Here is a 27,574-nt window from a genome sequence, read left to right as displayed (position 1 = left end):
GTCTAACAGGCCTGTAGTTTCTCAGATACTTTCTCCAACCCTTCTTGTAGGTGTAGGCCACATTTGCTAATTTCCAGTCAACTGGAATGTCCCCGGTCAGCCAGATCTGCTGATAAATGATGGAAAGTGGCTTTCTGAGCTCTTCTGAGTTCCCAGTACCCCTGGATGGGTCCCATCCAGCCCCATAGACTTGTGTGTGTGTAAGTGGCATAGCAGGTCACTGACTGTTTCTTCCTGGATTATGGGGCCTTCATTTTGCTCCCTCTCCCTGTCTTCCAGCTCAAGGGACTGCATACCCAGAAAACAGCTAGTCTTCCTGTTAAGGACTGAGGCAAAGAAGGCATTAAGTACCTTAGCTTTTCCTCATCCTTTGCCACTCTGTTTCCCCCTGCTTCTAATAAAGGATGGAGATTCTCCTTTGCCCTCCTTTTGTTGATAATGTATTTGTAGAACTTTTTTTATTGTCTTTTACAACAGCATCCAGATTAAGTTCTAGCTGGGCTTTGGCCCTTCTAATTTTCTCCCTGTATAACCTCACAACATCCTTGTCATTCTCCTGAGTTGCCTGCCCCTTCTTCCAAAGGTCATAAACTCCATTTTTTTTCCTGAGTTCCAGCCAAAGCTCTGTTCAGCCAGGCCAGTCTTCTTCCCTGCCATGCAGTTGGTGAATTGCTTAATAGAAAGACTTAATATTAGAGAGTTGCACACAGCATAGTAAAAGTTGATAAATTTAATATTGCTTGTTATTGTATTAAAGGAATGTCTGACTACAATGCATATAAAAAAAACCAGCAATAGCAGCACTGCAGGAAAGCATTTTAATATTTGACTGTACGTATTAATGGAGATACTTTAAAGCTGCAATTTCTAAAAACATTTTCTTTTCCTGAAAAATGAAAGTGCTTCTACAAAATTGACTTTTACTGGTTGAAGCTGTCAAAAAGTCTAAGTAATAGATGAAAGCAGCATATTTCTTTAATATGACTGATTCTAATATGATACATTTTCATTGTGCATTTGAGCCTGAAAATAGTGCAGGAAACATTCAGAATAGTTTCTTAACATTCATACAAATATTTTACAGTAATTGGGAAATTATTATAGCCTGTTTGTTGGTGGAGAAACAGTCAGAGCTTTACATTTTTGTTCTTTCTCAAGACTGAGGAATCTTTTTTGCTATAAAACAGCAAAGTTTAATCTTCTGAACAATTAGTCGAAGATCCTCCCCAGCAAAATCTATGTTAAAAACATGTTAAAGTATAGAATAATGATAAACTATTTCAGTCTGATAGTTGAATAAGAGACCAAAATTTCTGTTACAATTGCAGGTGTTTCCTGCAGCTGAGTATGAAATTAAATAAACTTTAATTAAGTTACAGTTGCTATTTCTTTTGCTGTTCTTAGTTTTTTTCTTAGTTATTCTTACTGTTTTCCAGGAATTCTGGAACTAAGAAATGTTCTACTTAGAATTTGAAAACATAAAGCCATCAATTCACTGAGTTTGTTTTTAAGTGTGGAAAGCAGTGAAATAGGGATTTCTAATTTGTTACTCTGTGTATTATCTTGTAAATGTGTTTAATATAATTTAATTGCACTTTATGGAGCAAAAAAACACAAACAGTAATTGCAGATACATTCTTGCTACATTAAACAAGCAAACATTTCCCTCATGAAGAGAGTTTTAATAACAAAACAAAAAAAAAGGGATAAGTAAATAATTAAAAATTGATGTTTTTAAAATACAGAAATTATGTAAAAGCTTGTTGCCATTCTCCTTTGTTCTTCAGTTAAACATCATCATGGCTGGGCTTCGTGAACGAAGATTTGGGGAGGGCTCTATCCACATTTGTTACAAGCATGCTGGTGGCTAAAAAGGCCAATATGAGATAGACAAGTCTGGTTGCAAAAGGCACAGCAGAAAGACTACTTAGGTGGTAAATTCTGCAAGACACAATTCTTTCTGCGTTGTCTTTTCTCCTCGAGAGTGATCCTGCGTGCTTTCTCAAAGGCATCAGCAGAGTTATAGATGGTGTGTCTCCAGACCTCCCAATTGGAGGCCAGAGTAGACCAGTTATGGTGATCAATATGGCCAAGGCTGAGATTTGTTTCAGGGAGTCCTTGTATCTCCTCTTCGAGGCTCCTCTCTTGCGGCAGCCGGTGGCAAGTTCACCATAAAGCAGGATCTTAGGGAGGCAGTGGTCCTTCATCCTTGAGATGTGCCCTGCCCAGCACAGCTGTGTTCTCAGCAACATGGCCTCAATACTTGTGATTACTGCTTGTTCTAGAACAGATGTATTAGTCACATAATCTGACCAGTGGACGTTTAGGATTGTACAGAGGCAGCGTGTGGCAGCCACCGGGAGCCTGCCCGGCGTTCAGTTAAACATATTCGCTTTTTATTCCCACTAGCTTCTATGAAATTAGGAAGTTCCTTCTTTCCTATAATTTTCTTATTTATTTTTCACATTAAACAAGCCAACCTTTCTCTCATTTTATACTTTTGCTCTTCCAGATGTTTCCTTAGAAGTATTCTATCTTTAGTCCTTTTCTGCATTTTTCGTATTCTCTCCACCCTCATTCTTCTTTTCTCGGGGCCTAAGTCCAGTGGTACTCAGTATTCAGAGGAAACCATGGCAGTATTTTCCTTAGGCTTGCATGTTCCCATCATGTTCTTAGTAAGGAAGTCACTCCCTCCGTCAGTCCAGCACTGGAGGCTGCAAGCAGATATCTATTATTATTGCCTACTATTTTACAAACTATTTTAAATTAAAAGAAAAATAAAAAAAAAAAAAAAGAGGAGAGGGAAGCAAGCACTAGACTAGGAAATGTGAAATACAAGAAAGTATCACATCAGCAGAATTCAACCTCAGTTTCAGGAACCTCATTGCAGTCTAAAACTTCCTTGTGAGGGGAAGAGGAGAAGGAGGAACTGATCTCTTCTCTGTGGTGACCAGTGACAGGACCCAAGGGAATGGCATGAAGTTGTGTCAGAGGAGGTTTAGGTTGGATATTAGAAAGAGGTTTTTTAGGCAGAGGGTGGTTGTGCACTGGAACAGGCTCCTCAGGGAAGTGGTCACAGCACCAAGCCTAACCAAGTTCAAGAAGCATTTGGATGATACTCTCAGGCACATGGAGTGACTCTCAGGGATGGTCCTGTGCAGGGCTAAGGGTTGGACTTGATAATCCTTGTGGGTCCCTTCCAACTCAGCATATTTTGTGATTCTGTGAACTGAAATTCACTTGCCCTGTTATCTCAGAATATGTCTCTCAGCTGGCAAACCTATCTTGTTGAGTTTTAATATCCAGTGTAGCTCTCCTTCTCTTTTCAGGATCACAGTAATCACCCCTGGGAAAAGATGAAACTAGTAGCTTATGAAGTTAAATGCAGTGGGCTAGTTCCCACATGATGTAAAATGATACAGCTCCACTAATCCTGTTTGGAATTACAACACCTTCTACCATCTGAGAGAAGTGAATAATGTCTTAGACGGAAGACTCTGAGCTCAGCTTGAGTGGTCAGTCAAGAGTACAAGTGCGCTCCCAATAGTCAGTCAGTGCACAGCAAAAAATACTTCATATATTATAGCCCAGGTTTGTTTTTATGAGTAAGAATTACCGATGTGTGCAAAGAGGATCTTTTCTAACAGTCTGTAAGGGGAGAGCAGGTCTGAAACAGACAACAGCTGGTAGCAAAATCAGCTTTCCGCAGCTCTGCAGAGGGCTGGCCATTTCCCTTTGCATCAGACTCAGCTCTCGGCAGCTTCTCCAGCACGGGCATCTCCTTTGAGCCTGTACTTGCCTCCCTAAAATGGCCTTCAAAAAGCTAAAACTTTCTGTGTCCCAAATAAATACCTTCCTACTTCTTTTCCGGGCATACACCTTGGGACACATTTCACACTTCTCCCATTTGAGGGACTATATTGTAACATATACTAGCTATGTGCTCTTAGCCAAGCAAATTTTAAGTAAGCAGTATATAATGCCTCCATTTCTTTGAGGTTCTGCAGTGTACCTTCAGAAACAGACACAGGATTACCCATTTGAAGATTTAATGCTGTTCTTTTAGATTGATGGGCCAGATAATTGATCTTTCTGCTACCTTGCTTTTCTTTTTCTTTACTTGTGTTTTCCTGGATAAAAGCTGTTCCTTTTTTTCCAGTGGCATTTCTTCAGTAGATTCTAATGATACGGGCAGTCTCCTCTCTGATAGCTGGTGTTTACTTTATACCAACCGCAGTAAATTAAATTATGGTTTCAGTGCTGCGAAAAATACATTCCTGATGATATGCATGCTTTTGCTTGTCATGGTGGCACTTCTGGTTGTATGTAGAGACTGACTTGAGTCCACCCTGTAGCAGTTACAGGCGACAGGAGTAACATCCATTTTTTCATTTCATTGTAACAGGTAACTTGAGTGAAGCCCTGTATTTGCAAGGCATTTCTTCTTTCTAACCTGCAATTTTCTCCCTGCTGAGGAGCAGCCGAGCTGGCCTTTTAGTGCAGATTTACTTATAATGGTGATATCAGTTGTGGGTTTGCTTTTCCCTTCAGTTTCCCTTTGAGTACTAAACTTGTAGTATTCGACATTAAATATTTAAACCTTAGGAGTTTTCTCACATATCATGATTCTGTTGGTCAGAAATCTCTGAGTAGCTGAAATGTGTAAAACTGACAAGAAAAAAATATGTCAAAAACTAAGACCCCTCCATAAAATGTCTCTGTTCTTGTGCTACTGAGGTCAGGCAGGTGTGTAAAAAATGCCTTTGCTGTCTTGAAGATCAATTTTTCATTTGAATAGCTTATTGGTAGATAGTTGAAATTTTGAAAGGGCTGTACATGCCCTGGTGATGAAATGTGTTTTAAATGTGATGATGTAATCTGCACAATACATTTTGAGTGAAGGGCGTGCTGAATCCTTGAAGCTTTACCAGTCCGGAGTGCCTCAAACAGGACTTGGTGCTGGCTGTCATTGCCCCGGCCCTGCTGGACTCACACATGCATCAGAAAAAGGCAGCGAATTGCCACCCTTATGATGTCCCTGTGCGGACACTGCTTTTGCTGGCACATTCTAGGAATGTCTCATGCTTGTCATCCTCTTCTCCCTCTGGAGCTTCCTTTTTCTTGGAACACACCAAAAATAGCCTTTTCTCCTATTCAGTTATGTTGACCATGGATGTGGATAAGATAAACTATCCAAAATCTCATAACCCAGAGATGCCCAGTGATTTTTCATGCTGCCTATCCTCTGAATGGCTGCCACTGCCTACACTGTGCCAACAAGTTCATCTGTCAGTCACTTCAGCTGGTGGGCCTGTGGGCAAGAGCAACCTCTTTCCTGCAGATGAGAGGCTGAATCAGGGCTGTATAGTGAGGTTCATGTTGCATCCCAAAACAGCATCAAGAAACCACCTTCCTCCTCCTTAGTCTTTGCCTTGTATGTAGTGCAGATTTATTGATGAATGGTAAATCTGGCTTCATGACAGTGGTGGTTTCTACTGGATGGTGAGACCTGTGCTGGATCCTGAGCAGCAAGGCCTCCTCCCTCTTGGTGATAGAACGTACCCCCAGCCCCACCCAGGTACCTAACACAGAGCATAGAGAACATATGTATATGTTACATTTTTGTCTGAAAGGGCAAGACAGTGATATAATGTATGTGCATATGTTTCAGTGCCTTCCTTAGAGAACTCTCTCTGTTTCCCCCCAGTCATGACTCTGTTTCCTTGATGAAAGTCTCAAGCTGTTCGTGCTTCCACTCTCTGGTTTCCAAACCCTCAGTCTCTTCTACTACACTTGAATGTGGCCAAGGCCTCTGTCCTCACCTATCATCCTTTCTGGCTGCTCTCAAAAGCATCCACTTCACTTTCCAGCATACACAGATGCTGTCACAGTCTGGTGGATCTTTTTGCTCTTCCTTTCCACTGCTTTCTGGAACGAGCTAACTGTTCTGCTCATGAATATTTTGTATATGCTTAGGGCTGTTCCTAGGATTCAGGAAGAAACCAGCACCTGGATTATCTCAGTGCTTGAAGCAATATGCAAAAGAAAATTCTGTTTCTTGTCCCCTGCATGAGGAATAGCCACTCTTCTCAAAAGAAGCTTCCCAGGGCTTCCTCGTGCATAATAAAAAATGAGCTCTCCTTTTTTCTATTTAGCTGGAAGGCAGGCCTGGATGGTTGAGGAAAAATGTGGTCACAATCGTACATAATCCTTTCCAGCTCTTTTGAAGGAAGATCTTTGTCTACTTTTTTCTCTCTCCTGCTATTACTGTGCCTACCACTCAGTGTCTCATCTGGACTCGTCTGTGCTCAGCAGCTTTTCCCTCTGAATCTTCCTCTTCTCACATACCAGCTGCCTACCCTCTCATCCAAGCAGCTTTTCACACCATATAATGTTTTGCTGTTCTCCTTTCCCAGCGATGCAGCCCAGTAGCTTGCCAAGCCAGGACACACCTCTGTCTGTCGGGGAATGTGGAATATCCGTGGTGTGCCTCAGAGAGCAGAGCAAAGGGAGCACCTGGGAAGAAGTGGCTAGTACAGGGCTGAGGGAGTCTTAAGTTGTTTGGGAAAGGTGAAGGAGGAGGGCAAACACAGCGAGGAGCTGTGTGGTATTTAGTGGCTAGTGCAGCATCAGTCTTTTGCCGTGGGGGCTGCCAGCCTACCCTTCTCTAGCTGTGATCAATTCTGGGTGCCTACCTCCTGCCACCTCTGCCCAGTCACTGCTAGCTGCCCTCCCTGTGGTTTTCCTTGCAAGAGCAACCTCTTCCTCATGGGGCACAGTCTGCAGTTCCACATCTCTCCCTTCCTTGTTTCTCCTGGAATCAGCAGTTCTCCAGCTGGCTGGGAAAGGCAGGAGAGGACATAAGGAATGTATCACAGGATTGCATAGAGGAAAAGATGTTGAAGAACTACTGCTGTAGCTCTCATTAGTAAGAGTGGTGTGACGGTGAGCTGCTCTGTGACTTGGTGGCATGTGTGTCTGGGACCTCTGCCAGAACATCCATTTGGAGTGAGCTTTGTATGGTGGTGATACAAATAGCAGAGGAGCTCACAGAAACCAGAGAATGTCAGCTGTAGTTGCTGCTTTGCTTTTCATTTTTATTATACAACATGTTAGGCCTTTAAAGTGACTTGAAGTACTTTTTTTCTGTAGTAAATCAAAGCTTTCTAAAGCTATTATTAGTAAAGAAATCCTTGAAACTTAGGTGTAGTTTTTGATGTTAGAGAGATTAGAGCAGGCAGCTTAAATGTTCAGAGCATCTCGCCATTCCTGAGGTTCGTTTCAATAGAATCTGTGTATTAAGGCCAAAATACTGAATTTCTCTCTTTTTTGTAATCCAAACTGCAGTTTGCTTTTACCAGAATATAAGGGGAAGTGGAGGCCCCTTGGGAGTCTTTGTTGCCTGTGGAAGATGAGAAAGGCTGATAGGCTGATCAGTCCTTTCTTTAGAAAGTCTACTGATATTTGATAAGGAACTTGAGCTACACTTTCGAATTTTTGTATTAAACATTAAAATAATCTCGGGGTTGCCTTATTTTTTTGTGTGAAAGAGAGAAAACAAGCAAGGGAGAAACTGATTCCTCCTATGTTTCTTTTATTCAGTATAATAGAAAAGAGTTCTCCGAGTGTGGCTGAAGGTAGTAATAAAAAAGAGTTCTCTGACTATGGTTAGAGTGTATTTGTTCACCAGTCTTGTAGGAAGTGGCATTTTCTGTGCAACAGAAAAACACACAGCTCTCAGATACTTCTCTCAGAGTTACAAGAAAAGCAACTGGCACACCCAAAACAACCCAACAAACACAAAACATCCAGCTCTTCAAAACAAACTGCAACCAAATTCCCTAGCAACACAACTACTTATTCTAAAATTTTATATCCCCAAATTATAATTTTATTTTCCCTCAAAAATAACTAAATTAAAATGAGGACAAATTGCCAATCTTAATTATTAGTGAGCAGTGGTTAAACTTGTTAGACCTCCCCTGTCCTTCTTCCCGCAGTCCTCTTGACCTTAAAGCACAATAGATGTTAGAGTACCTTATGCTTGTGGTTCCCTGGTGCCCTGTTTCTGCTAAAACATCCCTATAATGAATACACCTGCTTGTATTTCCTTTATGATATGTTGTGCATGTTGTACATGTCCCACCTCTTCTATCTGTCATATGACTATGGTGCACAGCAGTGGGTATCTCAGGGTGATCTGCATTTTAAGGCATGTATATGTGTGTTTGAGAGTGACCTCAGTTTCCTGGTAGCAAAGCCCTTTTGGCTGTTTCTGGACTTGTCCAGGAACCTTCGTGTGTTTTATTAATGGCTGTGTTTAGGAGTTTGAAATGAAAATAATTTCTTAGGAGCTTTATGAATATAGACCAAACTGATTGTGAATTGATATTTGTGGCATAGAAACTCTGTAAGTAAATAAGATGTAACTTAAAGGGCTAATGGCTATATCCTTATTAATAGGGGACAACTAGTGAAAAGACAGCCAGAGATATGGCTGCATTTATGTTAGTCTGGCTTGTTTGGCTGATTTTATTGCTCTTAACTTTGTCCATATGCTGAGCAGAATTCAAGGGGTTTCTTTGTGTGATACTCTGGCTCTTGTTCAATGGAGTTCTTAATCACAAGCCTAACTTCAAGCATACAGATAGTTCTACTTGTCACAGGTGTTGACAAAGCCATCTCCGAGTGTCCATTTGCGGTCTTCTCTAAATATAGCCTGTTGTATCTTCTGCTAGCATAAGAAGTTCATCCTGTATTATCTTCCTGCTTTTTCACCCCCAAAACACATTAGGCTCTTTCAGACTGGAAGGATTTCATTCCTCTTTACAGAGTGGATGAGTTATGGAAAAAGAAATGTTTATCAAAATGGCTAAGAGAACAAAATTCTATGGATCATGGAAGTTTCAAAACAGAGTTTGCAGCAAGAGGCAAATGACTCCTCAGAGTGACAAAATTATATCTCTAATGAAAAGAATTTCTACTTTCACATGCATAGTTACAGCATACAGAATGGTTGAGGCTGGTAGATACCCTCAGGCATCATCTAGTCCAACACTCCTGCTGGGATCAGGGTCAGACAGAACACATTGCTCAGGACTGTGACCCATCATATTCTGAGCATGTCCAAGGATGGAGACTCCACAATCTCTTTGGGCCACCTAGTCCAGTGTTCAGTCACTCAGTAAAAAGTTTTCTTGTGTTTGAGTTTCCTGTATTTGAATTTCTGCCCATTGCTTGTTATCCTTCTCACCACTGAGAAGAGCCTGGCTCCATTTTTTTTGCTTCCCCCCATTGGGTATTTGCAGACACGGATATCATTGCCTTGAGCTGCACCAGGCTGAACACTACCAGGTCTCTCAGCCTCTCTTTATACATCAGATGCTCCAAACCCTCTCACTGTCTTCCTGGTCCTTTGGTAGACTCAGTCCAGAATATCTGTGTCTCTCTTTTTCTGGGGACCTCAGCACTGGACCCAGCCCTTCAGCTGTGTCTCACCAGGGCTGAGGAGAGCAGAGGGATCACCTCCCTTGACCTGCTGACGATTCTCTGCCTAATGCAACGCTGGACACCATTGGCCTGCTTTGCTGCAGGGGGACATTGTTGGTTCATAGAGACAGCTTGTTTATCAAGAACCCCAGGTCCTTCTCTGGGGAGCTGCTTCCCAGCTGTACTGGTGTTTTGGATTATTTCTGCTCAGGACGTGGCATTTCCCTTTGTTGAGCTGCATGAAGTTTCTGTTGGCCCATTTCTCCAGCCTGTCCAGGTTCCTCTGTATGGCAGCAAGACCCTCTGGTGCATCAGACATTGCTCCCAGTTTTGTATTGTCTGTGGACTTGCTGAGGGTGCCCACTGTCCCAGCATCCAGATCATTGATGAAGGGGATAAATAGTCTTGGCCCTAGTATTTTCTGCTGGGGTACGCCGCTAGTGACTTGTGTCTTGTTAGACTTTTTGCTGCCAACTGCAATCCTTAAAGCTCAACAGGTTCATTTTCAGTCTACCTCACTGTCCCCTTTACTGGATTAAACCACATTGCTGGTCTACTAGGTTGTTATGGGAAACTGTGTCAAAGGCATTACTGAAGTTGAGATAAACAACATCCAGTGGTCTCTCCTCTCCACCAAGCAGTCATCTCCTTTTAGAAGGCTGTCAGGTTGAGTTATCAAGTTGACAGGAAAGCACTGAGGATAAAAGAACAGCTAATACACTGTTGCATTACTTTCTTAGACAGTGAATTTGCTAACTAGCTGCTCAAATCTCAGTAGACTGTGAAATTCAGGTGCAATTTGAAGCCTGAAGCTGGCTACTTTCAAGATGAATAAAGGTATTTTAAGTTACCTTAACAAATAATTAGTGAAACTTTTCAAGCTGTTTTTTTAATTCTAGATCCAAAAAAAATGGACATGAAATCAGTACAAAAATTATTCTTGAACTTTGGATGAAGCAGGTTAGCAGTAATAATTTATGAAATCTTTAGGCGTTAAAGGGAAGATGACCTTCCTTCCATGTAACACTGGAATTTTTTTCTTGTTGTAGGTTAAATCAGAGTGAAATCAGTTTATGATTTTGTGTACCCAACTGGGCTATTTTTTGTTTCCCCTTGTTGTAGTTAATTTTTTTAACTTCTGTGCTAGTTAATAATTTGTAAGCGTTCAATTCTATACTAGATTTACAGGGGGTGACTTTGGCTCACTGCCTGCAGAAGTAGTGCTCGCTCTTTTTTTTTCTTAAAAGTTTTAATGTGTTGCAACTCTGTGGCCACTGTTGAGTCATGCTGTGTAACTAGGCCAAGCAGGGATGTCTTGCCTATTTCTGTCTTTCTAAGGATATTTCTAACATTTGGCTCTAATTAAGAGAATGAAGAAATGAGGGACAACAGGATATTTTTTACATGACCTCCCATTACTTAAGGAGAATGTTAGACTTAACAGTTTGAGTTCTTTTCTTAAAATGAAACTAGAGCTTTGGTCATTTGTAATATATAAGTGCTTTCATGGGGAGAAAATATGTGATGCTAGAATAGGAGGTTACTGAAAGGTCACTTTAACGGCAACAGAAGGCATAACATGAGTCAGTGGCTAGAATCTGAGGCCAGAAAATTTCAAATTAGATGCAAGGTTCATATTTTTAATAAGAGAGGTTGCTAACCTTTAGAGGAAACTGCTGGTTGACAAATTAAATATTTCTATTTAGTAAAGACTAAAAGTTTTCCTGGTAGATACAGTGTAGTCAGACAGAAATCTGTCCTGTATTCCAACACAATTGAACCTAGTGCAAGGGCAACAATTGGGAATAAAATGGCTTGTGATAATGCAAAATGTTAGATGAGACCAGGGGGATTCAGCATCTAACTCTAGTTCACACATGCCACCCTCTGTTGCTGTAGCACTCATCCATCATGAGATGGGGTGAAAAGCAGCATGCCCCTGGGAAGATTGTGGCTAATAGATACTTCTGATAAGACATAGAGTTGTTCAGCCTTTAGATCACTCTGCATCTGCTCCTGAGGTTTTGCCAGCGAGATCCTTTGGCAGTGGTAACCTGTCCCCAGGGCCCTCTGTCTGAGGGCAGTCAAGGGTGTGTGGGAGCCCAGCTGTACCACTGCAAAAGCACTCCAGCACGGGTCCTTCAAGTTCAGCTAGTGTCACACCTCTATAATGTCTACTTGAAATCTGGGATTAGGTATACAGAAAACATTGAATAGGGCACACATGGATACAATCATTTAGAAAGTCAAGGTGATCTACCCACAGTGAAAATGTGAAGACTGGAAAATCTGGGAGAAACTCACAGCAACTGCCCTTCTCATCACTGGCATAGCACAGCCATACAGGAATGGAGCTGAGGATCCACATAACTCCCCTTAAGAGACAGAAAATGGTCCTGTGATAAGATCCGGCAGGAAATGTAGAAGATAAGGATCCCATCAATGCAATTTTAAGGCTGGAGTTGGCAGGAGAAGTAGGAAGTTAGATGGTACTGTTTAACCTGCCCTCCCACATTATAACTCACACATTCTGCGCAGTATTTCTTCTGTGAACCTCATCACTTCTGTTGAACTCAGTCATACTTTTGTGGAAAAAAAAATGCAAGATAAGGATAGGCAAGGAAGAAAAGTACTGTAGCTCAACATGTCCATTTATAAAATGCAGAAAACATTTGACTAATTAATAAAGGCATGGCAGTGCGGATAAGGTACCCTCTGATCCTTAGATGGAAGGCAAAACAGATAACAACGTGTTGCTTTCTTCTTGTGATCCTGGGTGTGTGTAAGGCTTGAAGATGAGTCAGCTGTGAATTAATAATGTGTGGAGCAATTAAGAAACCCATATAATTTAGTGAAATTATCTTCTTATGACAGCAGAAAATACACTTAAGCTCCAGTAGCTAGGTCATAGTTCTGTCACCACTTGTGATCCTCCCACTGAAATCACTGGGGCAGTGACAGTGTTTGACATCATCCTGAGATATGTCCATAGTCCCATGAATCAGAAATAACTGACTGTTGTGAACCAAGTCTGAGACTTCAAAAAACCGTGTCAGTGCATCGGGATTCAGGTCCCGCTGAACTCCAATAGTCTCCTCTAAAAATCTCAGGCATGAATTTCCAAGCAGATTACCTGCTGTTATCTGACCCACCTACAGAAACTTCAACTATGAGAGAAGTTGTTTATTTAAATAACTGGCCTAAAAATAAAAATGGCATTGATAATGTGTTTTAGAAATCAATCCATTATAATTCCCAGGACCTTCTGTTCAGGGCACAGGAACAGCTTTGATCCTTCTGTGTAGGGCTAAGAGATGATAGGAACTAATACGTTGTTGGGAAATTGGTATTTGTTGTGAGATTTAGTTTTTGACTGTGACACATTGCTGTAAGTGGTGTGTTTTTGTTGTTGTTTTTACTATATGCATTTTATTATGGGCTTAGGGACTAACCAGGGATCATTATGCAAAGTGTCATCTTCATTTTGCAGATGGTTCCTGTCCCAAGTCGTATTGTACTTGGCATAAATTTTCATAAAAAAGAATAAATAATTTGGTACCTAAGGAAGTTACTTGTTTGTGTAAGCAGAAACTTTCTTTGTTACTGAAATCAAAGAGGGTACTCTTGAAATGCATAACTCCCCTGGTGTTTTGAGATCCTTTTCATACTTCCATTTTGAATCATCTTGTTCTGTTGAGATAAAGAGGTAGAGTCACCATTTTCAAGGGAGCTCCACCTATATGGACTTTATAAGCCATATAAATCAAAACACAGGATTTGATTTTTATTATATGAACCCTGCTTTTATTGCATATACCCTGCTTTTAAATTTTAAATATAATTAATGTCACAATGACCCTACAAATATCTTATCCAAACCTTTTATTTCATAATGTTATATCCAAATACTCTCATCATCCTAATATCTTATCTCCCCCACCTTCTCAACACATTCCATGCTGCCCAGTTAGCACATCAAGCATTTCATTGCCTCTTATTAGCAGGAAACAATTCCGTCTCCTGAGTTATGGAAAAAGATATTATATGTCTTTTAGACCAGGAAACAGAACTCTTAATCTGCTGGGCCTCTCAGAAATCCCAACCCTTATTTACACCACTGAACAAGCAAACAAACCAACCACCATGGTCCACAGTGCATTATAAAGTGATATTTGTCAGCACGATTGTATGTCCTGAATTCACCACCTCTGTGCTCTGAATATTTCTTAAGTTTTGTAGGCAGCATAACAAAGGAGAATTTGTAGAAACAGTTGGAAGATGATTATCTGAAGCAATTGACAGGTTTTTTTCTCCAAGTTGGCTAGCTCCTTGAGGAATGCATACTGTCTGATAGAAGATGCTGACTTTACCTGTTAATAGAGATACCTATTTCTAGAAGTTCTGCAGATGTTATTTTAATTACTCTTGAGTATTCAGATCCAGGCTTGAATCTCTGGATTGAGTTGTTTCTTGTGTCACAGTGCCTAATATTGCATAGCCTGCAATAATAGCAGTGCCTAATAATAGCATAGCCTGGTAGAGGTATTTTACACTAGCCTGGAGTACTTTGAAAGCTGAGACAAAATGGTAGGATCTTTCTGCAAGAGCTTAAGATCAAACACTGAGGCAGTTGATGGAAAGTTGTGGAGTTTGTTTGTTGTTGTTGTTGTTTGTTTGTTTAATGGGATGCCCTATTTTAAACATTTCTCTTTGTTAGAGAGGCTTGGGAACTGATTTGGGAAAAGAGCCTAGCACAGTGTTGCTTCTCTGAAAGAGGCTGGGAAGAGGTATTGATGGAACATAAAGGTCCTCAGTGTTGCCCAAAGACTGCATTTGGATCACTATGCTTTGTAGTCACTGGAGGCGGTTTATCCTCTGAATTTATCTAATCTGTTTTGAATGCAATTTTACTTAACCTCTAGAACATACTTTGTCTATGAGTTTGGCAAATTGTAGAGTGAGGAAAAAAGCTAATTTTTTCCTTACTGTGTTTTCCTTATAAGCAGCCTGTTAAGGTATTTGTGGTAAGCACCTGTGCTCAAGCGTGGCTTGCATCTGTCTTTCTGTTCCTTTGTTTATATTGAGTGTTGCTGACATGGTGATATGTCCTAAATATAAAATTATGACTTAAAGGGAAGTATGAGGACAAATAATAATTTGAAGAAGATTATATATTCTCTGCACAGATAGCAGCTTTTAATGTTCACAGAGTCAGTTTCAAATAAGATAAGAACACATTTTTTTAATGACTTTTTGAAACTTACTGTAGCTCACAAAGCAGTTTGGGATGTTGCTGTTGTAAACCCACTTAATTTTGTTTAAGGAATGCAATCTGCTGTTCTGTGGTGGTGTGAGGTTGGATTGGACTGTTTTAGTGGTTATTGGGTCATACTCAACCTGGAGGCCTGTGACAAGTGGAATAGCACAGGGTCTGTGTTGGGACATGCTCTGTTTAACATCAGTGACCTGATCAGATGCACATTCATCAGGTATACAGATGACATCAAACTGGGGGAACCAGTCAGTATGCTAAAGCACAAGGTTGCCATTCAGGGGACGTGGGCAGGCTGGAGAAGTGGGCTAACAGGAACCTTAGGAAATCCAGTAGGGCCAAATGTGGAGTCCTGTATCTGGGAAGAGGCAATACAAGCAACTGACTGTAGGGAGCAACTCTGCTGAAAGGGAATGTAGGGATGTGATAAACAGCAGGCAGACATGTGCCAGCACAGTGCTCTGGCAGCAAAGAGGGTTGACAGCATCCTGGGCTCTTTTAAGAGAAGCAGAGTTAGTAGATGAAGGGAAGTGGTTGTCTCCCTCAGCATTCAGGAGGGCACATCTAGATACTGTGGCTGGTTTTGGCCCCTTGAGCCTATATAGAAAAGATGTCGATAAACTGGAATGAGTTCAGCAAAGAACCACTATGATTGTTCAGGGCAGGAAAACCTGCCATGTGAGGAGAGGCTGAGGGACTAGGGCTGGTTCAGCCGGGAGAAAAGATGGTTTCAGAGGGACCTGACAGCTGCCCCTCACTGCTTATGTGGGAACAATGGAGGAGAGGGAACCAGGCTGTTCACAGTGATGCAGAGTGGTAGAGTAAAAGTCAACAGATGTAAGTTGAAGCAAGAGGATTTCTGACTGGACTTAGGGAGAAACCTTTTCTCCATCAGGATGATTAAGTAGTGGCTGCCCAGAGAGGCTGCACAGTCTTTGTTCTTGGAGGCTTTCAGGACTCACCTGATCTGATTTCACAGCTCACTCTACTTTGAGCAGAAGGTTGAACTGGGAATTTTCTGAGTCCCCTTTCCAATCTAAGTTATTCAGAGATCATAGGATCTTTCAGTTACGCCAAGATTTCACCCAGGGTACATCTGTATGTGCCAGGCAGTGTCAAGCTTGATGTGTATTAAGGGTGAGTTCAGTGCATAATTTGCACTCTGCTTCTTTGGAAGGCAGAGGGCACATTGTTTTTTCTTCAATTATGTGGTACTGTTCCATCCTGCAGTAGGTATGTGTCAATTTGGGAAAGGTTTTTTTAATGGTATTGTTTGTCAGGGTCACTCCTACTCTGTGTGTGTGCTTGTCTTTCCAATGAGGATATGAAGGAATAAAGCAAATGTGATCCCTACAGCTCCCCTATTCTTTCTGTGGTAGTAAGATGGACCAACGACAAGATGATCTTCAATGCTGATGAGGCCCATAACATAGTTAAGGAGTGCATAGAAAGTGTTTTAGGCAAGGCAGATTATAATCACAATAAAGTCAACCAGTGGACTGCTGCTATAGTGAAGCAGTCACTGACATATCTGGTGAAACTTGAAAAAACATACAAGTACATAGTTACCTATGCAGTGGTGCAGAGGAGTGGAGCTGGTCTTCACACAACAAGGTCGTGCTTCTGGGATACCACAACTGATGGAACCTGCGCAGTGAGATGGGAAAACCAGACAATGAACTGCATTGTCAATGTGTTTGCTGTTGCTATTATCCTGTAGCTGGCTGGAAGATAAAGATAAGCATCACCTTTAAAAAAAAAATCATCCAAACGTATGGCTAAATATTTCAAACTATTATTTGTTTCTGTATGAGGAGCATACAGAAATTCTCTACAGAGAGCATTGTAGTGGGTTGGCTTTTGGATTTTTTAGGCCTTCCTTAGCAACGAGGTCAGAAATCTAAGGAAGTATTCCATATCATCCTTTAACTTAACACAACATATAAATAAGGCGGAGATAAGAGAGCTCGCTCTCTTCGCTCTTCTGGTGGCTGAAGGTGACAGATCTCTCTGTAGATGGTTTTTGCTTGTATAGGCCAAGGCCTTTCTGCTCCGACCTGCCATTATCTCCGTTCCCTTTGGGAGGCATGGGGAGTTAGTTCTGCTGTCTCCTTCAGGGAAGTATTTAATTCAATTTTTTTTATTTATTCACTAGCTCTATAGTAATGGTGTATATTTGGAGGATATTTGGTTTAGTGGGGTTTTTTTAATCCCTGCTTCCCCTTCCCTTTTCCCTTTTTTCCTCCTTGGGAGCTCCCTGTTGGGTGTACAATATATTCAAATTGTATATATAATTGTAAATATATGTTTTTGCTATAGCTTTGGCTATTTGGGTTTTTTTCTTCCCTCTCTGGGGAGTAGACTTTATTCTGGGTCTCGGCAATTTGGCGGAGAGCCAGCTCGAAATTACACCCTTGTGTAAGCCAGTTCTCATCGATTAGTTATCTGAAAGCTAGCAGAAAATTTTAATACATATATGTATCTTATCTAAAGAGAAAGTCACTTTTATCAAAAATGCACAGTGGAGATCTTGATGGACATTATCTCTGTCATGCTTGACATGAAAATCAAGTAGATGCTTATTCATTGTTTCACTGGAAATATAAGAGCTCTCAAACTCAGAAAACGATGCTCTCAGTATGGAGTATCTCTGTTAGCTCTTCACTATCAGGAATTAAAAATAAACTTGTGAACTTGCTTAGTAGAAGGGAAATTCATGAGAAGCTGATAGAGAACTGATAAACATTAGTGGGGTTTCCTGTGATGCATCTCCTTGCTGCCAAAGGTGTCAACAGTAGCAACATTTTAATTCCAAGAGCATGAGTTCAGGGACACTGATCATTATCTTGTTACTTGTGGTCATTTCTTTCTCACACAGTTCCCCCAATTTCCAACAAGATTTCTAAAGGCTGAAGAAAAAGCCATGACCTCTTTCAGAGATACAAACTGGCTGGGATAGAGTTGGCAATACCCTCTATCCGTTGAGGTATCAGTAGGTGGTACTTGGTTCACAGCCTAAATATACGTCAAACAGCAAAAGCAGTTCCATGTTCTTTACAGTGAACATATTGGTCATTCACATGATCATTATTACTGGTCCAACTTAGCCAGAACTTTACAAAGTTTTAACTGGATGGATGAGCCCAAGGCTGCAGCAACACAGAGCCCAGTGTGGGGTGGGACACTTCTACAGATAGGGAGGTGTCTGCCCTCTACCCTACCTTCCCTGTCCAAGGACATGGAGATTTGTCATTCACTATTCAAGCTGTGCTCTGGGGCTGCGGATCCTGGAGCAGGACTCCTCGTCTTTCCATTCAGTTCTGTCAGTGTCCACTTCTGTTGTGCAACCTCTCTCTACCTCTGCTCACGGTGCTGTGGCTGCCATGGCGTTGCTACAGAGTTATCCATCAACAAGGAACATGCCTTGTCCACAAAATCTTGCAACTTATTGATGCCTTTTTTTTTTCCAGCACGCTGAAATACTTTCTATTCAGCGTCACCAAGTTAACTCTCTTCTGAGTTATTACTTACACTGAGTCTGACTTCACTTACACTGCCCTGTTCTCCTTGAATGTATGTTTTGTCCTGCACAGTTGTAACTATCAGTATTAAAGACTGAATCAGAAAAAGTGCACCTGATTTTTCAGCTCCTGGGCAGTCAAACAGGCTGAGGGTTAAGAAAAGACACCACCAAAAAAAATACCCCAAGTCTATAATTTGTAAATGGCATTAATTTTATCTGGAAGTCACTGAGACATAAAAGATGCAAAATTTGAATGTTGTTTCGATAAGCTACCTTTCAAAACAAACTTTACTTTAAAACCTCAGAATGTCAATAGGTAAATATGCTTGTTAAATGCCAGCAAGTACAAATATATCTTTAAAATGAAGTAGAACACCCCCAAGCTATTACTAGTTATTCAGAGAAAGTAGTGGAATATATAAACCCCTGCTCAGTACTGAAAAAGACCTCATGAAAATATTTGGGTTGCTAAGAAAATTATTAAAAATTAAGAAAACGCTGAAAGCAAAATTATCTTCACTATTTAGCTCCTTATGACTGTGTACTCATGAATTACACAGTAATATGTATGTATTTTCAGCAATAGCACTGCATCATTACAGTGGAATGAATATTGGAATAGATGAGGGGGCTTCACTTAGGTTTCATTTAAGACTTTCAACAAAGACAGGCAGTCCTTAAATGATACTTTGTTTCCCTGCAGGAAGTATATTTACCTCAGTGGTGTAGGCACAGTACTGTACAATGGCTTTTCAGTGGGTTGGGGTTTTTCTCTTGTTTTATTCTACAGCTAGTCTTCACACTGAGCTGAGAAAGGATAGCCTATAATTTAATGTAATGATGGTTACTGCAGAGGTAATTGTTGCATGGGTGATATTAAAGGAACACTTTGCAGCTGATGAGCACTTCACTTCCCATTTCAAAGCTAAAAACCTCAAAACACACACACACAAAGAAAGAGAAACTGCATAATTTAGATCTCTCTATCAGAAAGCATTAGAGCATTCTCCAATATGAAGAATATTTATCATCTGTCCTCATATGTGATTTGCTGGCATAACCAACAAAGAAAAATAAGGCAAAGCCAGCAAATGCTGTGATTGCGGATCCTCTGTTACTGGCATAGTAACCACTTTTTGAAGTTTGGGAATAAATGAGTAGATATTTTTAGACATTGTTTCATAATGCAGACCCCTATGTACCATCATTAAAATTTGTCTCTTTGTCATTAGTGTTCATAATCGTACTTGTATGCTGGCTGGCCTGTATGTCCCTTTGTGGGAGTATGCTCTGCTCTAGGATTAGTAATTAGAGTTTGGCTGTATTCTGCTCTTACTTTGGACTAAGTCATGTTGTGTTCATATGTGCGTTGCTTGACTTGTAAGGCATCTGGGTTGGAGGGAAGACATGAATTGGGGGAAACAGCTTCTAGTTTCTTGGCAAAGCCTTCTAGATTTCCAATAAACCTGCAAGGCTGATTTAGTTAATGTGCAAATTATGGAAGGTAATCTCAAAGGACACAGCCATTCAGCAACAGAGCAGAAGATGGCAGAACTGCTGTGATGTTCAAATATGCTTTAGTGGTTTTAATAAGCGGAATATACTGCTGCCTGCTTGCAGAACCAGGTCATGAATTCCTTATCTTGTAAATCTCTACTAAGCTCACAGCATTGACTAAAAGCCCACAATAGTTTCTTTAGGAAAACATGTCTAAATTGAAAGCAGTGGCCAAATATCAAGTTATTTGGATTTTAGAAGTTCAGGGGGAGTTTAGATTATCAGAATATAAAAGATTGCCATATTTCTCTTTACTTATACCTATATACTTTACTGTGTAAGAACTGCCAGCTTTCAGCTGCCAAGTTATAATCCAGATGAGACTGAATTTCAATAACAGACAAAATTATTCTTAAGCACAATTTAGCTGTAGACCCGTTTGGGGGACACCAAGGAATTGTGTAAATGTTTTCTGTAAAGGTAGAGTATCCAGGTCAATCATGTAGTATGTTCCTGGTATCTTAAATTTGGGAATTTTCCTACACTTCAGCACTGTCTCTCCCAGTGTACCAGGTTCGGAAATGCGACTGATAGCCAAGTGGCTTTTCTTTTAAGAAGACTCAGAATGCTTGAACAAATTAACAGGTTCTGAGGGCTTCCGAAGGGAAATTGCCCATACTGGAGCTTGACTGAGGAGAGTTAGTCATCAAGAGGAATTCTCTGACATCTAAGAAATCTTTCACTAGGAGGATGTCCCTTAGAAAACACTGCCAAGCACTTATGGAAATACTTGAACTGGAAATTACTAACTAATTGATTGACTGTGCCTTTTCTACCACAGCCTTTTTTTAATTTCTTCTTCTTTTGTGGTTTTGTTTGGTCGGGGTTTTGTTTCTTGGTTTTTTTGTTTGTTTTCTTTTTCTTTTTAAATCAGGCAGTTAAGAAACCAAAGACATTCCTGGCCAGGACAGTTTCCTTAATTGACTCAATTTTCCCATTTCCTCCCTTGCTTCCGCTGACTGTGCTGGGACAGGAAGCTATGCTGCAGCCTGCTCAAGACTCATCTCCTTTTGCTGCTCATATTGAGAATTCCACCAGTCATTTGCAGACCCTTGATCAACCACTGACTGTGAACACTGAGGGAGGAGGCTAGAACACCTGCGTGCTTTTGGTGCCCAAGGGCAGCCAGAGGAACTACTTCACTTGCAGGGACAGAGAGGTTAGGGCAGTCTTCTGGGAACTGAGAGGTGTGGTTTCAAACTTCCTTGTAAATGAATTGTGTGTGGGGATATTGGGTGAAAGGCGTGAGTGGCAGCACTAGTCTTTATATCTCATTGCAAGGACTGTGACATCGCTTGCTTTTGACATGAAGTATTTATCCAGCTCTGGAAGAGGATTCTAGGCTGAGAACCATAAATGGAGACATACCTCCTTGTGACCCTGTGTTAGGCTCTCATGTTATCAAGGGATGTATGGCTCAGCATTTCTCATTTCTTTATTTCTTGCTCAGTTTGCCAGCTATTGTGGACCATGCTCTCAGAAGTCTCTCTCACCCTATGCACAGGATCGAGGGAGCCTTAGCCTTTAGGAAGGCCTCTGAAAGTCCCATGAAAATCAGTCTTTGAAGTCTTCCAAGCTGAACTTCCCACTCTTCATTTGTTCAGACCTCTGTTGAACCCTTAGCTGTTTGGAGTTTTGTCTTTTTATGCACAAAACACAATACCTTTCATCAGCATCTTTTCCATGGAGTGTTGTTTACATTTCCCTGTTTCTCTCCAGAAATGCAGAGCTTGCTTGCTTCTGAAGCCTGAAGTGCTCAGCTTGAAGTATTGAGCAGGTATCCCAATCTGAGTCAATTCCAAAATACAAACTTGTCTTTTCTCATCTTTTTTCTTTTCTACTTTATCAGGCTACAGCTTTTCCCTCAAGATGACACATCAGAGTAGGTAGGTGCGAACTACCCTGCCTTCTCAAGGAGTTTCCCTTCAGCTTTGTGAGCCTCAGGAGAGATTAGCTTTTCAAAGCTCTTCTCAGCATCCTCTGAGACTGTGTCAGAATTTTTCCCTAACGCTTATACTTCTTGCTTCAGTGCTTCAAGCTGCTGGTCATTTCTTCCTCTAGTAAGATCACTTCTTCCTCAATGATGCTTGACAAGAAGTTTGGAATTGTCTTTTCTTTGGTTAAGATATTTAGCTTCTGTGTGCCTCAAGGGCTCTGTCTTTCAGGCAATTTAATGCTTAACCCTCTGGTTCCCTATTAAATGGCACACATCTCTGTCTCCAAGAGCAGCTGGAGAAGAGAGAAAAATTGCCTTGCAGGCATTTTGTGATCCTGCCAATTTGAGAGGCATTGAGTGGAATTGCAGGGGTTGCCTATGAGAATCTACTAGGACAACATGTGACTGCTTTCCATTGCCATAGTGCTCATCACCATCCTTCTCTCTTCCCTCAGCAACTTCAACCTTGAGGCCCAAGAAAATGCCATAAAGGAGAAATGAACCTACACGAACATCAGGATGTGGTGTCTGAGCATTATCAGGCATTAAACAGGTTACTTTCCTTCAGTTGGAAGGAACATCTTAAGTAAAGTGAGTATTACAATGTGTGCAACAGACTGGCAAGATGAACCTTGTGACTATAAAATATTACCAAGACAGCTGCCCCATACAGTTTTTCTGATCTTGGTGGCAGTTGGTCTTATGTGAGTGCTTTGCTGAACATCTCTGTTTGCAAGGAGGCATCTTGGAAGGGCTACAAAAGAGGCCTGAGGACAATTTGTAGTATTTTATGCTGTCAGTTCCAAACCAAAATATTTTAATATAAGTTTACTTATAAGCTGTAGTACCAGTCAGGAAGAACTTTACAAGCTGAACCTATATTTTTCTGTTGTACTTCCCAAGAGTAGGTTGCAGTATTTACCGATGCTCAGTGATGGTACCAGAGCCCAAATATGGTTTTTATCATAAAATTTGCATTTCATGGTCGCAAAAGGTGGAATTTGGAGGGAGATTTTTTACAAGGCCAGGTAGTGATAGGACAAGGGTGAATGGCTTCAAACTGAAAGAGGGTAGGTTTAGATTAGATATTAGGGAGAAATTCTTTACTATTCTTTACTGAAATTCTTTACTGGAAGAGGTTGCCCAGTGATATGGATGCCTCATTCCTGGAAGTGTTCAAGGTGGGATGGGGCTCTGAGTAATCTGGTCTAGTGAAAGGTGTCCCTGCCCATGGCAGGGGGGTTGGAACTAGATGATCCTTAAGGTCCCTTTCAACTCAAATCATTCTATGATTCTAACTTGACTGGCCACTTTCACTTTCCTTTTTAGGGGTTATTTTTAAAATGTTTCACTTTCTGGCTCCCCTCCCTTTGACCTGTGGTGTAATGTTTGGACTAGAGATGATTCTGGGGAAACATTAAATCCAAACAAACTCCCTTCCACCCTGTTTTTCATGAAATCTTTCTTGGATGGTCACTAATGTTCTATTTTTTTTTCCATTACATTCTCTATTAAACACAGACACACACTAGAGATCTCATGGTTAGTAACTTCCCCAAACTAAAGCAATTTTAAACACTTTTTTGTTTGTTGTATTTTGGAAGGCAATTAGAAACACTCTGGTGCTTACTTTTTTGTTTGTTTAATTTTTATTTGGTTTGGAGTTTTGGGGGAGGATTTTTTTTTTTTTTTTTGCTTTGCTTTGTTTTTCCTGAGGATGAGATGGAAGAAGTGAGAATTGGAAACTCTGGAAATCCTTGGCAGAATACATTTTTCCCCTTGGTAGTATGTCTTTAAATGAGGAGAGATGAGTTGTTAAAGCATTGGTCCATTACACGCTAATTTATGGAAATTTCCAGTAGTGGCAATGCCTTCAATCATACCTAAGGACATACGAGTTCCTTCTTTCACAGCCTATGATGTATTAGGTCTTCCTGGAGCCATGCAGACCATGCAGATGCCACACAGGCAAGTTCTGGGAGCATTTTGAAGATAGATCTTTACTTCTGTAGGGAGTGTGGCAGAAGCAGAATTAACTATTCAAATCTTGCCATTAGGAATTTAATAAATCAGTTCTCTGTGGCTGATTCTCCACTAGATATGTCCCATTAAAGAAAGAAATGAAGCTCAGACACAGAAGAGGAGACACGGGACTAAATGATCGGGGTAGAATTGATGTGAAGGTTTGCTATGGCTGTGATCTGTCCGAGCCTATTCCAAAGCGTGGCTTCCCAACAAGTGGCAGTATTTCTCTATCTTGCTTTATCCATGCTTTATCAATTTAGTTCAAGTCTCGTAAAATCATCAACTCAAGATGCAATAAAATCTCTGCTTGCCGGTGTCTAACGTATATATCTTCCTCTGCACACCCCACACCTGGAATAACATGACAAGAGGTCTCCTTCTCATGTCTTCACAGGCTGCCTTTGTGTCAGGGGTTTTAAATCTAATAGTTTGCTTTGTATCCTATTATTGGATAAAATATGTATTTCATATGTTTCTTTGGTAGTGCAAGTATCTTATGAGACTTACATTCTTCCTGCTGGAGTGTTTTTTTCAAAAATATCTGGTTTGAGTTGATGAATCTGAGAACTATAATCTGTATTTTTATTTTGAGCTTCTTGGCGCTGATATGTAATAAATTTACTTCATTACCCCATCCAAGACAAATACTGCTAACTTGAGGGTCATGAATGTTTCATATCAATATCCTGTCTTTAATAAATCCTGGTAACTTCTGCAAAAAATCTGTCTGCTTTCTGTTTTGGGATATTCAGGAAGAGAAATATGGGAAAATGAAATATTTTAGTCTGGGACTTCCATGCTTTTCACAGCCTCTGTCTCCTTTTTCTTCCTGGTAGATATCTCCAGGATGTGCAGACTCATCCGGGCTGCAGCTGAGCCCTGGGACCGGAATGAAGTTGGTCCATCCATACTTACTGTGACTCACTTTTCAAAATGTTCTAACCTCTAGCATTTTAAAACTGCCCTCTGAATCCTAAATTCTTTATATATAAGAGCTTCCTATCCAGTCAAATATTTTCTCTCTGTGGCAGTGGCAAGCAAAAGCCAGTATGGGACTTGTGGATTAGTGGAATAAACAGAGAAAACCTAAGTGATGGGAACCGTGTGCTGTGCCTGGCATATGGCTCATGGCTGGGGCCTGCCGGCACTGCTCATGTTAGTAGTAAAAAAGACTTTCTCAGCATAATATTACCTGGTCCTTGGATTCTGCCAGTGTTCCTATTTTTCCAATAGGCCAACATCTATGCTGGCAGCTTGTTCTGATTTTCTTCAATTACTTGATCTGTTGGGTATGGACAAACAACCTTCAGGGTAAGCTGATGACTTTGTGATGGAGTCACCTAAAGCGAAAGAAAGTAACTGAAATAAGAATATATTAAGACTATATATTAAGAATATATTATTCTGGTCAGTTTCAGGAGATGATCCATAAGGCCCCTGCCACTACAAAAACCTGGTGCAAGGGAAGATTGTCACATCATTAGATGTAACACCACCTGTTATCTACAACAAAAACTCAAGCTATGTTCTCATAACAAATGAAAGCTATGGCATAGTGCTTTCCCAAATGAGCTGTGATACCAAGTTTTCAGTTTATTTTGGAAGATACTACCAGGATATAATTTCATAGGTGGATTTTCTGGACTGTTGTAACTTGTCAAAACACACTTCAGTCAGTCAAATTACTGGAATTCCCTGGGGGAAAGCAGCCTTCGGAAGAATGCGAACCACTGTGTACTAGCACAAACAGTTTTCCCATCTGTTGCATAATAGGGTGACTTGCTTGGTTATTACATGGTTGGTCCTTTCCATGCTGAAAGAAGTATTTGGAAGCAAAAGTCCAGACTACATTCAGTGGCCTAATCTGTTTTTGAAGTCAGGTTTTGAAATGAGGGAAGAAACCAAGTAAGGTAAGCTTAGGGAACTCACCTCCAGGATGAAGGGAGAAAAAAGGTGTGTATGCAGAAGACAGGAAGCATGATTTTGCAATTACAGCATGTAGCAAAGACTCCAGAAATCCTGAGTTTTTAATTCTGCCACATATCTATCTACCATTCTCCCCTCTCCCTGCCCTCTCCTTTATTAAAATCTGTCTGGGAGGATCTTGGAGCCCTGTGAGGAAGGACACACATTGTCTTTTCTGGCTGATGTTGTTGCAGAATATCAGGCCCCATTGGTTCTGCAACACACCCACAAAAAACAGCAGGGTGGATCTAGATTCAGACCTGTGGGTGGGGGTACAGGACACTTTGTGTCCTGTGTAAATAAAGAGATTATGTGTTAGTGTTACTTCAGACAGAAAATGTCTATAGTATGTATAAACTATCCTTTGTTCTGGGAAATGGGACTAACACCAGATATTAAAACCTTTGGCCTGAAGCACATGGCTTTATCGCTTGTTGTTTGGTTTGCTTTTCAGCTCACAGAGCAATACTTTCCCACTCTAAATACAGTTTATCACATGAAAAATGAGCACTGCTATTGCAGTTGCTGTGACAGCTCCTGTTCTGAATGAGACGTTCCATGTGGAAAGCAGCAATTCCACACAGCCCAGCTCAAGGCTCACTGTAGCTAAGGAGCACTGCTGGCTTGGCCGAAGCTTGCTTTGTGATGCTTAATTTGAGCTGACACTGTAACATCTGACCCAGTGGTGTTTTATCATTGGTATAGGGTTGCTGTGTTCCAGCTGCAGTTGCTGGATCAACATTTGCTGGTGGTCTGCTGAGAAGTGCATGTTTGTGTGTGTGTGTGTGTGTGCGTGCATGCCCACAGCTGGGATGTTTCTTCCACTCCTGTTTCCAGGTGCAAGCAGACTCAGTCACAGAGGAAAGAGGATGATGGTTGGTTGTCCCCAGAACTCATCATGTTTCCAAGAGCTTTATTTGTGTTGGTTTGTCTGGATTTTACTTGTGCCAACAATGGTCACTGGACTTTCACTTATTTCATGTTTTGTAGGTAATTGTTGAGTTTTAGGAGGCCAACACCCTGCTGCTGGGTCAGGGTGGCGTTGAGTTACATCTCGCTGTGCTAATGAGTCCTGCTGTGCTGTCAGGAGGGATACTCAAAGGAAGTTGCGCTGCCCTGTGGTCGCAGGGTAGACCTTGGAGACTGCTGGAAGGGTCCCAGTCAGTTAACAACCTAGGACATTCCTGGATAAAAGTAAGTGAAAAAAACCCAGCTGCTGAAGGAATAAGTCAGTAGTGTTTCTGTCACTATCTTTTCTGGTACCGTCCTGCCTTATGTACTTGCTATTGCAAACAAGGTCTGGGCTTGTTTCTCTGTCACAGACTTTTTTTTTTCATGGGAGACATGGTATAGCCAGAGCAACGGGTCACCTTCTACACCTGGTAGTTCAGGCTCACCAAGTGAGTTTCTACCTAGGAATTCAGATTTTCATGGCAGCCTCAAAAAAACCCCCAACAACCCTCCAACACCACCACCAATTCAATCAGGAAGAGTGTTGTAGGTAGTTAATTAAAAATTGAGTAATATTAATTTTATAGTCTGGCTAGGTATATGCTCCTGTAATACATAAAATAATACATTGAAGGAGGGAATTAGAGAGATGGCTATTTCTGCATTGGTAAAGAGAGCAGCAGTCTTTATTTTTGAAAACAGCTGGGGGCTGGTTTGGCAGCAGAATCTTATCTCAGCAGTTGTCGTGCTTTGCCATCTGCTCAGACAAAGCACACCCTAAACAAGGTTGACTCGTAAGCTGAAACCAAGACAGTGTGCCATGTATACACAGACTGTTCTTGTCAGTGACTGTAGG

At 41.0% G+C, this 27,574-nt stretch overlaps 2 protein-coding genes across 5 annotated transcripts in view; both read left to right on the top strand.

Moving 5' to 3' along the window:
* Positions 1–27,574, top strand: part of CRADD (CASP2 and RIPK1 domain containing adaptor with death domain) — an 80,113-nt gene that overhangs the window by 34,722 nt on the left and 17,817 nt on the right. The window lies entirely within an intron of this gene.
* LOC135415093 (dynein light chain Tctex-type 3-like) lies at positions 12,181–18,236 on the top strand. Its single transcript, XM_064656649.1, has 2 exons — positions 12,181–12,197; positions 16,118–18,236. The coding sequence occupies exons 1-2, from the start codon at positions 12,181–12,183 to the stop codon at positions 16,479–16,481; spliced, it is 381 nt and encodes a 126-aa protein (XP_064512719.1). The 3' UTR covers positions 16,482–18,236.

Source organism: Pseudopipra pipra, chromosome 5, assembly GCF_036250125.1.
Source record: "Pseudopipra pipra isolate bDixPip1 chromosome 5, bDixPip1.hap1, whole genome shotgun sequence".
NCBI lineage: Eukaryota > Metazoa > Chordata > Aves > Passeriformes > Pipridae > Pseudopipra > Pseudopipra pipra.
This window is presented reverse-complemented; position numbering and strand designations above follow the sequence as displayed.